Source organism: Corapipo altera, unplaced genomic scaffold (assembly GCF_003945725.1).
Source record: "Corapipo altera isolate COAL_440 unplaced genomic scaffold, ASM394572v1 268, whole genome shotgun sequence".
NCBI lineage: Eukaryota > Metazoa > Chordata > Aves > Passeriformes > Pipridae > Corapipo > Corapipo altera.
The window spans coordinates 5493159-5504366 of NW_020884901.1; the positions used below are offsets into that span (position 1 = coordinate 5493159).

Below are 11208 nucleotides of genomic sequence, written 5' to 3' on the forward strand. Positions count from 1 at the left end.
GCGAGTGCTACGCCGAGCTCCTCCCCCGCCACCGCCCGCGGGCCCCCTTTGGTCCTCCCCCCCCCCTCCCTTCCCAGCCTCTTTATCCTCCTTTCCTTGAGACCCTCCGCACCCGCCCGGCTGCCGTGTGGATGCGGGCCGGGGTGCCTGGCTGCGCGGGCGGCGAGAGCCGATGCTGAGGGGCCGGAGGAGGATGGAGTGCACCCTCGATGCGCAGAGTTTGATCAGTATTTCCCTGCGGAAGATCCACAGCTCCCGCACGCAGCGAGGCGGCATCAAGCTCCACAAGAACCTGCTCGTCTCCTATGTGCTCCGCAACGCCCGGCAGCTCTACCTGAGCGAGCGCTACGCCGAGCTCTACCGCCGCCAGCAGCAGCACTACCCCGACGGCGCCCCGCTCCTCGCCATGCCCGCTTGCCCGCCGCCCGCCGCCGCCGCCCCGCCGGAGCTGGCGGCGCTCCCGCTGCCCGCCGACACGCAGGACCGCGAGGCGCGGAGCTGCGGGGCTGCGCGGGGCGGCGCGGAGCTGCTGGAGGTGCCGGTGTGCGCGGCGCCCCCGGAGCTGCAGAGAGCGCCCTGCAGAGACTCGTCCCCGGGCTTCTACCGGGCCCCCGGCAGCGCCGGTCCCGGTGGCGGAGGCGCGGCCCCGGGGCTGCTCTACGCCGCCGGCTGTGACTTCGGGAGCGGCGGGGCCCCGCACTGTAGCAGCCGCACCACGGTGCTGGATTTGGACACTCACGTCGTGACCACGGTGGAGAACGGGTACTTGCACCAGGACTGCTGCTCGCAGTGCCCCTGCTGCTGCCAGCCGGCACCGGGGCTCGCCTCCCCGCCGCCCGCGCCCGGCACCAAGCGCAAGTATTACCCGGGGCAGGAGGAGGAAGAGGAGGGGGTGGAGGAAGGGGAGCCGGGGGGAGGCGGGGTGGCGGGCGGCCCCCCCTTCGCCCCGTGCACCAAACGCGCCCGCTTCGAGGAGTACAGCGCCGAGCACCCCCAGGACTCTTCCAACATCTCCAACTTGATCTCCATCTTCGGCTCCGGTTTCACGGGGCTGGTGAGCCGGCAGCAGGCGGACTCGGAGCAGCCCCTCAACGGGCAGCTGTGCAGCAAGCAGGCGCTGGCGAGCCTGGGAGCCTGGACTCGGGCCATCGTCGCGTTTTAGAGAGGAGAGGGGGAGCAGAGGGGGCGGGGGGGGTCTTGGCAAAACGGGGGTGCGATCCGAGGAACGGCGGCCCCGGGGGGGGGGCGGCGAAAATAAGGAGGGGGGGGGGGGTGGGGCGGGGGGAGGGGGGGGGGGGGGTGTCGAGGGGTGCGCAGGGGAGGCGGGAGGGCAGAGCCACGCTAGTGTTTTATAAATTGTACAATAAAGAAAAAAAAAATCTAAGACCTTGGGACTTTATTTTTGCAGAGATGAGAGAAAAAAAAAAAAACAACTAACAAACAAAACAACAACAACAAAAAAAAAGCCAAGCAAACAAACGAAAACAAAACAAACAAAAAAAAAACAACAGCGAAGCACCTATTTAAATAATCCTCTTTGTGTCCGCTCGGGTTCTCTTCGCGGCGGGTTTCCCGGGGCCGGTGCTGGCGGCCGGTAGAGCCACGTGAGAGCCGGTACCGGCCCCGGGACCCTGCGGCGGGAGCGCCCCCGGCCCCGCTCCCCGCCCCGGGCCGCCCCGCGGGTCCCGCCGCCCCCGGCCCGGTGGGTTTCGGGGTGCGGGCAGGGGAAAGCAGCCGCTGCCCCTTCGCTTTTGTGCGTTTCTTTATCTATTTAAAAGAAAGGAAGGGCGGAAAAAAAAAAAAAAAAGGCAGAAATGAAAACATTTCAACTTTCCTCCCAGAAGAAACGTGTGCGATGTGACTTCTTCCCACCGCTTGTGCCAGGGGAGCGCTGGAGGGTTCCGAAACCTGAATTTTGGGGGGGGGGGGAAGGGGGTAAAGCAAAAACCGGGGGTCCCTCCGGGCTGTGCCCCGCCGGGGAGGGGGCGAGCCACCCCCGACAGCCCCGAGTCTCCGCCTCGGTGTGTGCTTGTGATGCCGCAGGTAACACGACTCACGTCTCCGGTGTGTGTGTCGGGTCTGACTCTTTTTCTTTTTTTTTTTCCCCCCTTCCTTTTTTTTTTTTTTTCTTAAGTTCAACTGTTCTGGTTTCAGCCTTCCCAATCATAAAACCAGCATTGTTTGGTCTTGTGAAGAAATCTGTCTCCTGTAGAGTCTCTTGATTTTTTTACATTATTTTTTTTAAAGAAAAACCTTTTGTTGTAAAAAGGTGGGTTTTCTGGTCGTTGTCCCCTCCTCTATTTTTTTTTTTTTTTTTGCCCACTCCCAACTTCACGGTATCAGCACTGTGTGTAACTGAGGATGCTTTGCCAAACGGTCTGTTGGGGTCTTTTTCTTTTTTTCCTCCTCTTTTTCTTTGTTTGTAAGCCTGTATTTTTGTGCATATGGAATTGTATATCACCGGGTAAAACTGTTCAGATTTGTTTAAATTTATAATCTTAATAAAAAGTCGATTATAAAGTTGCTGTGCCCTCGCTTTCCTTCACCCCGCAGCCCGAGGAAGCCCCTCTCCTGAGCCGCCGCTTCCCCTCTGCACGGGGGAGCCTTTGCCGAGGCTCCCACACCCCAGTGCGCCCCCAGCCCCAGCAAAACCCCTTTGTCCCCTCCCCAACACCATCCAGCTTCACCCTCTCCTCCACACGCTCACTCGCAGCCCCCCCCCGGCTGCCAGGACGCAACAAAAGCCCCCCCTTGGGTCTGGCGGTGCCGCGCAAGGCAAGTCCCAGGTGGGGAAGGGACCGGTGGGGAAGGGGCCGGGGGTCGGGCGGGGGGAGGCAGCGGGACCCCCCGGCCGTGCCCCGACCCGCACCTGGGCAGCTCCGCCGCCTCCGCGCCCCCCGACGTGCTCGGGAAGTTTTTTTTAAGTTGGAGTTTGTTATCCCCGCGCGGGGCCGCGGGGGGGGGGGGGGGGGTTTTCCCCCCCCCCCCCCCCCCCCACTTTTTGTGTGTATGTGTATTTATCCCCTCCCCTCCTTTACCCCACAGGAACGAGCCGGGGCCGCTCCTCATCCCCCTCCCGACCACCTCAGGAGGGGAGGATTATTATTTTTTTTTAACCCCGTGCATTACACGCAGTTCCCAGCACTCAGCGCAAACGCCACAGCCGGACCGCCCCTCTACCCCCGCACCTCCAGCACCCCCCCGGCATCCTCAGGAGCCCCCCAAACCAACACACGGACAACTCCCTCCCCTTCGCAACCCCGCGCATCACCGCGGGAGCTCAACCTTCCCCTCTCCAGGGGGCGAGAAACCGCAAACATGGGATCGCGGAGCGGGGCGGGGGTTGGAGGTGGGGGGTTCGCGGTGCGGAGGAGCCGGAGCGCGGAGCCCCCCGCCCGGGCTGCGCCCCCGCTCCGCGCCCCGCGCCCGCTCCGCGCCCGCAGCGCCGCCTGGTGCCCACCGCGGGACCCGCAGCGCTGTGCGGGGCCGGGGGGACAGCGAGGGACGGGGGTGGCCGCGACCCCCCCCCGTGGGGCAGAGGAAGGGGCAGGGAAGGCCGCGCTGCCCACCCCCCGGTGCTGCTGCCCCTCGCCCTGCTCCCACCGTGGAGCTGAGCCCCGCTCCCCTCCCCTGCCGCTCCTCCAAATAACTCCCCCCCACCCTCCCCCAGAAAAATTGCAATTAAAAATATAAACCACATAACCCCCTGCCCAGGCGCAGCAGCACTGCGGGAGCACCGCTGAGCGCACAAGCGCTCTGCGAAACCCAGGAGTTGGCTGGTTTGAGCAGGGGGGATTCACCCATGGGGCCGTGGAGAAGCCCCCTCCTCCCCCCAGAGCCCCGGGGCCGGGACCCCCGAGGCCTCACCCGGCCCCATCCCGCTCCACTGCTCCGGGAGTCGCAGCTTCCCAGCACGGAGGCGGCTGGAGAGGGGCCCCGGCCGCGGGGTTAGCAGAAGCAGCCGCTCCTGCATCCACAGCCCTGGCTGCTGCACGCAATATTTGGGGGAAGTTTTAAAATCTAGGTGCTTCTGCAGGCGCCCACAGGTCAGCACAGCCGGGTGCTGAATCCCAAACCCAAATCCCTGTCCCGCAGCCCAGCCGGAGAGGGGCAGAGCTTCCTTTAGCCGAACAGCCACATGCACACAACCATCACCCTCCCACACCGCTCCCCATCTCCCAGACCTTGGGGTTCCCACTGGTACAGGGACCATCACCAGCAGAAACCCCTGTTCCTTTAGGAACTCATCCAGGCGCACCCATCCCTACAAACCTCCCCTCTTCTGGGGGGAGCCAACCCTCGCCCGCGTTCGCAGTGGAAGTTTCTGGGGCTTCACTCAAGGTTTCAAAGGCAAAGCCGCCTCTGCATCACTGGTACACACGCGGGGAGGGGGTGTCGGGGTGCATATGCCACAGGGACACTCAAAAAATCCCCGTCACTGAGGAACGAGGAGATCCCACAGCTCCGCGGAGCCGCGAAGACTCACACGCTCTCGCTGGCGCAGTTATTTATTTATTTTAAACCCTGGTACATGACATTTCTCTTCTTACGAAGGCGGCAGCAGCAGAAAGCCCATCACAGCCTCTCCTGAAAGCAGAGCCTGGAAACCAGAGTCTCATCTGCATATTCATAAGTACCTGATAAATTAATCATGATGGCAGAAGCATTCAGGCTAGAAGGGAGGTGACAGGGGAAGGTTGCACCCCCCAACACAAGCCCATCCTCACTCTCGCACACGCTCCTCGTCTTCCAGGCACAAAATGTTTTGATCCCTTCGCAACTCGGCTGAACCCCCTGCGTGCTCGCGGGGAAAAGGGCTGTGCCCCTCACACACCCCGGTAGGCACCAACCACCTCGCCTCCCACCCCTCCGGTCCCTGACTCCGCGTGGAGATGCAGAACAGATGGGCTGGAGCAGGGTGGAGGACCCAAAATCTGGGGGAGCTCAGCTGCCACCGCCAGACCCCCCAGCCCAGCCGCGAGCACCGCTCCCATGTCAGCGCCTGTCCCCACCCCGGCTCTGCCCCCAGCGCGGTCCAACAGCGCTGCCCGACCTTACAGACGGTGGTGCTGAAGCCAAAGAGTTTGACCCTAGAAATCTTCCCGTGTCCTCTGTCCCGTTAGTGCCCTCTCGGCTGGGGGTGAACGGGCACCGCCAGGATTTCGTGCCCGGCAGCCCCGGAGTGGGAACAAGGCACAGAGGGGTCCTGCGGAGGGGGCAGATGGAGCCTGACTCGCACAGAACCGCGGGAGGTGGGAGATGGGGGAGAGCGAGGGGAGTCGGGGGGCAGCCAGGGCAGAGGGAACCGCCTCTGTGCACACACCGCTCGCTCTGCCAGCTGCGACCCAGCTGTGCCTTTCCCTTCACAGCTCAAAACGCTCTCCATAAGCAGACCCAGTGCTTGCGGTGTCCTCAGTGTCACTCCACTGAACCTCCTTGGTTGGGGGAAGAGTCACCCTGCCCCGAGGAGAGCCAGAAATTCAACCCGAAGCTAGAGCAGCGCCTGAGCCCATCCCGCTTTTCCCGGGAGCCGCCTTCGGCAGAGCAGCCAGGAGGGGCAGAAAGCGGCTGCTCGCAGAGCCCAGGAGGGTCCGGACCTCCCATTATTTCCCGAACCTAGAGGCTGTCACAGCGGTGGCTGCAGAGCTGGGCTGGCTCACAGCAGCAGAGGGTCAGCACAGACCCAACACACAGCAGTCACTGGGCTCTGCCCAGCTCCCACGGGAGCTTGGAGGGCTCAAGTCTGGCATTAGGAAGTCATGGATTAGATCCAGTGCCAAAGCCAACAGCCTAGATAAGTCCTAATGCCACTGGAGCAGCTCAGCCTGGAACAGAACATCACCACACATCCAACAGGTCCCTCCACACAGGAGGGGCAAGGATGGACACAGCGACAGAGAACTGACCCCTCTCACCATCCAGGCTGCCAGCCCAGCTCACCCCCAGTCCTCAGCTTCCCAGGGAGGGGTTGGACATGTATCCAAGGAAAACTCACCCTTGCACCACAAGCCAGGCACCAATTCCCAGGTGCTGACCCACAGCTGGAGCTGCTCCATATCCTCCTAAACCACAAGTGCCAAGAACAAGATCGTACCCAGTCTCAGCAGCACATCCCCAGAAGGGCAACTTTGTGCTCTGCCAAACCCAGTGCAGGATCTGTCCATCCTTCCATCTGTTGCCTGGGAGTCAGATCCCTACCATCTCATCTCCCCAGCTCAAATCCAAATGAACAGAAGAATGTTTTGGGATCTGCACATGTTAGCAGCTGTTTGGAGGAGTCCCCTGCAGAGAGAGCAGTAGGGGAGCAAGGGAGGACCCAGAGGCCACTCCTGTTAGCAGTGTGTTTAAGGTGTGGGGTTTGGTCTGGGCCTGGGTAATTAGCACCTGAGCAGTAATTATTCACACTTGGCCTTTCTATATCCTGCTTATAGATTTGATGATTAATGTTGGTCCTTGAGTTAAGCCTACCCTGGATTTACCAGCACACATTGGGAAAGTTAAGAGGCGGCAGTTGTGTGGCAGAAGCTGCTGTCCCTCACATCGAACAGCAAAACAGCACAATGGAAAAATTAGAGTAAAAAGCACTCTGCTCACAAGCAGCAGCCACTGAGCACAAAGCAGCCATCTCAGCAACACACCACCACCACCATCAAGGCACCAGGATCTCAGTTCTACAGCAGGAGAAGCAAAAACCTCCCCCAGAATTTGGAAGATGCTGACACTGGACGATTTGGGGGTTTACTTGCACCACAGAGACACAAGCTGGGCAGAGCCCTGCAGCAAAGCAGGGGTGATCCTGGTCACCCAGAGAGGGACCTGGAGCAGGTTTGCAGCACTGCTGACCAGGATTCTCAGAGGGTGAAGGCTTTTCCAGCTGCTCCTCAGGGAAAAAAAGCATTTCCAGCTGAGCCATTCTCTGGGATTACTATGCCAGGCAGGCAAGACCTTCATCCAAGATCTTGGCCAATGCCAAACAGCACATGGAGGTCAGCATGGAATGATGGAGTCAGCCAAACCCAGAGGGCAGGGAGGGCTGCCTCAGCTCCTCTTCCTCAGGGAAGGCACCAACTGGCTCCAGGTCCTAAGAAAAGGAGCACAGAAAAGAGAACCCCCCCAGAACCTGCTCTTATCCTCACTCCTGGCCCCATGACTGGCCCAGCTGAGCAGAGGCACCTGCCCTACACCTGAAGTGAATGAGCAATAACCCCACCTGTGGTGCTGCCAGAGGAGGGGAAGAGGCTTTCCCTGGAGTGATGAGATCCCCACATGCTGTCTGGGATGCTTCTCTGGACTATCCCTGCTCCTTGCAACTCTCCTCCCTTTTATGGGACTGAAGCTGTCCCTTCCTCCCTGGCAGGTCCCCCATTTGGCCAGATCCATGCATTTTTCCCCCCCACTCCTGTTGTCCCAAACTCATGAGGATTCGTATGTATCAGAGCACAGCGTCTGCACCATGCCCTTCTCCCACCTTTCAAATGCGGAAAACTCCAGCAGCCACTTTATGGTACCACAGGGCTCAGCCTCAATGGGCAGGAGCAGCCTCAGACTTCAGGGCAGCCCCACATGCCTCAACTCCCTGATAATTTTGCCACTTTCATTTCTGGGGGCCTTGATTTTTAGTAAACAACTCCCAAAGCAGTGCTTCTCACCTTATTTTCCTCACCAAAATCAGGCTCTTGCATTGAAATGTGTGAAGCTGCTTTTTTTTCCCCTTCCCTTTTCCCCAGGTTTTACAACATGAAAGTGGATGTTGATGTGAATGGAATTTTGAAATTGGAGACGGGGAAGTTCTGCTCTGGGAGGTTGACTATTCGCTCACAAAATCACCCTTTTTCAAGCTCCACGATGAAACTCTGCACAATTATTTCTGTCTCCTCCTCGCCCAGCCAGCCTGGTGCCCTGTGTTGCCCCAGCTTTTGTTTCTCCTTTGCTCCCTGGTGAGGATGAACAAAACACCAACCACCACGACTTGCTGTGCCCATGCCATGCCCACTTCTCCTCCTCCTCCTCCTGTGGCTGCCACCACAGCCCCTGTCTGGCACTGCCAGTGTTAGAGCACAGGCTTAGCAGCATTTTGAGCTGCACACCTCAAACTGGAACCAGTTCCTGCTCCACCATTTGCAAACGGGGTGACAGAGTGCTCAGGATTCAGGGATACTTCAATGAACTCCCCCTCAGCAGGGAGCCAGGGCTGGTCAGATGCACAGCTCAGGGAAGGACATTTCATAAACTCACAACTCCGTCTGTTTTGGTGATGGAGAGCAAACACCAGCCCAAAACATGTGCCAAGGGACACGCTTCACCCTCACCAGCACCAGGGAAAGTTCTGCAGACAGCTTCCAGCAGGACTCAGGCAGGGATGTAGGATGACCCTGTGCAGGGACAAAGCAGCCCTTGGGGTGACTGGAGGACCCTCAGGGCCAGAGGACAACCCCCCCACACAGGCTCTGTGGCTGCTCTGCTCCGTCACCCACCTCCACCCCAGAAAAGGCCACGCTTGTGCTCCCCACAGTACCACAAACATCCTGGCTCTTCCCCTCCCATATGAACCAGAAGGAAAGGACACAGCCAAAAAGCCCCAGAAGCCAGGACATGGACATCCCAGGCTCTGTGGGGTGCCCTGGGCTCGGTCCTCCAGCTTAGTGATGTGAGATAAGGAGAGGATTGAGCCTTCAGTTTGTCCTTCTGGAGTTACCCCTGGATTAACTCAGCCTAATGTTGTTTCAGGAGCATTTACATGCAGAGCTCCTTCAGTCTGGCCCTCCGGTGCCTGCCGGGTCAGGCAATGCCTCTGGCTTATACCTTGGCTCGGGATCTGTTGACTCTGGAAAACCCCCAGGGTTTGGAGCACATCTCTTCAAACAAGCAGCTCTGTGGTCATTCAGGCTCTTCCCCTTCTGCCCCTGGACCATGGAGGCCACATGCTCTGGTCCAGTGTGAGAGACAGCTGGGGTGGATCAGCAATTCCCACATGGTGCTCTGGACAGGGTGTGATCTCTGCAGCCTCACTGCTCCTTTCTTTGTCCCACAGTCCTCCCAACACCAATGAGCAGAGACTGGAGCATCCCAGATGCATCTTTGGGACAGGCAGGATGAGAGGTACAACCACAGGCTGGCAGCTCCCACAGAACCAGAGAACACGGAAACGCTGCAAGATGAAGGAAGCCTGGTCCCTCTGCCCCCAGTTTCAAATTTACCTTCGTTTTGGTACCTCAGGTTGCAGTAAACAGGACCACACCCCCAGGCTGGGCTGAGGGGGCACACGAGCTGCTGGGAGGGGTGAGGTGCTGCAGCCAGGCAGTGCAACCTGCAGAGAAATCAAACCTGCCCCAGCTCCCTGGATTTCATGTTACTGATGAATTTATGTCACCTCATGCCCAGATTTACTGGGTTTACACAGCAGGATGGTGCTCTTATTCTTGGTGTCCAGGTGGGAAAGGGAGGCAGTGTCCCCACTCTCCTAAATCCATCCCAACCAGTGGGCAGCTCTCTCACATATATGCAATTTATGTTTGACTCTCTCCCCAGGGGCTCATCTCCCATCTTCCCCCCTTTCATTATAAAAATTAGTAGGTTTGAGGTATATTTGAGGGGTTTTCTTTTCCTGTGTTGACTAAGTGCAACACTTGATGGCTCTAACCCCAAATTCTCTGTGACACAGATACCCTGGCAATTATAAAATACTTCCAAGCTCGCTCCATAAACCCCTTTGCTGTTGCTATTAGTATGCATTAACATTTTATTGGTGTTACAGGATGAAACATCCAGTCTTGCAGCTCCAGTGGGCTTGGGGATTTCCAGCATCCTGCAATATGTATCCGTGCAGAGGAAATTAAAATGTGGATGGATCAGCAAGATACAGTCAAATCCTCTACAGTAATTTGGAGAAGACTAAACTCTGGTGCTAGTGGAGCATATTCCAAGCTATCTAATAGAGAGCTGATGATCTCTGTAACAGCCTTTTTGTAAGTTTTATTCTTGCCTACAAGGGAATTTTTTCAAAGGGGATATGTAATACCTAAACTAATATTTTTAAAGGTATATGCTCCAAACACAGAAAAGTAAGACCCTTTGCAAAGCAGTCACTTCAGGTGATCAGCAAGTATCCAAGAAAAGAATATGCTCTGTTATCTTACAATCTAGCTGGAATTTCTCTCTAAACACCACAGCAGTCAATTTTCTATAGTTTAGACCCATTACAGGACACATAGACTCAGGAATATTGCTATGCTTTGCTCTTTTAGCAACAGTAAAACAGTTTTCCTTTAGCAGCATCAGCACTTGAAACCCAAAGCATCATGTCTACATGATGGCTAAAGAAGTGTGGTGGTGGTTAATGTCATCAGCTCTGCACACCTCAAGTGGTCACAGCCACACAACTACTCACCAGGCTGGGCTCCAGCATCACAGGCATCACCATCTCAGAAAACCCCACCTGTTTCCACACATAAAACTGGGAGGAATTCATGTCCAAATGGATAATTTCGGTACCTCGACCTGTGCAGTGCAGGCTGCTTGGGTTTCTCTCTCCCAGGTGTCTTAAAAATAGAAGAACCCATAAAGAACTGCTCCTCTGCTTTCTCTACTTTCTCCATTTACGGGGTCAGCAAATCCTTGAGCACATCCTTAATCTACTTTATAAAAGGAAGCAGGATGTGCTCAGGACTCACACACACCTTGGTGCCTGCTGTATCAGGGCCTCGCTGCACCTCTCCTGCAGGACCCCAATCCTGGGATTTTTTGTTTCCATGGGTGTGCACACACTGAGCATTAAGGAGCCTGAATTCTGATGTGGGATTTCGATGTTATTTATTATCCGTGTTACAGTTGCAACCGGGAACATGGGGAGTGACTCGTTCCAATTTTAGCGACAACTGTATTTACGCCCTGCGTTGAGCCGGTCGATGGAGACATTCCCAAGCCCAGGCTTTTTATAGCAAGCAGAAGCACCCACTCCACCCCCTGGAAGGCCTTTTCTAACCTCTAAAACCTGCTCACAGCCCTGTGCTATCCAGTACAAGTGCATCTCCAAGCTGAGGATACCTGTCACGGTTCCACCCTTGCTGAATCCGATGTGAAGGCCCTTTTTCAATTTGGCTCATCCTAGTTTGAAGTTTGGCACAATTTTACAAGACCTGTCTGTCCCCAGGACGTTCAAAGAGTTTCTCCAATGTCAATGGGAAGAGTGCTCATCCACTGAAGGGGAAA

At 57.2% G+C, this 11208-nt stretch overlaps 1 protein-coding gene across 1 annotated transcript; it reads left to right on the forward strand.

Annotated features, from left to right (window-relative positions):
• The first annotated feature begins 47 nt into the window (after positions 1–47).
• Positions 48–2520, forward strand: IER5L (immediate early response 5 like). Its single transcript, XM_027650369.1, has one exon. The coding sequence runs from the start codon at positions 173–175 to the stop codon at positions 1160–1162; it is 990 nt and encodes a 329-aa protein (XP_027506170.1). The 5' UTR covers positions 48–172; the 3' UTR covers positions 1163–2520.
• Positions 2521–11208: the final 8688 nt, after the last annotated feature.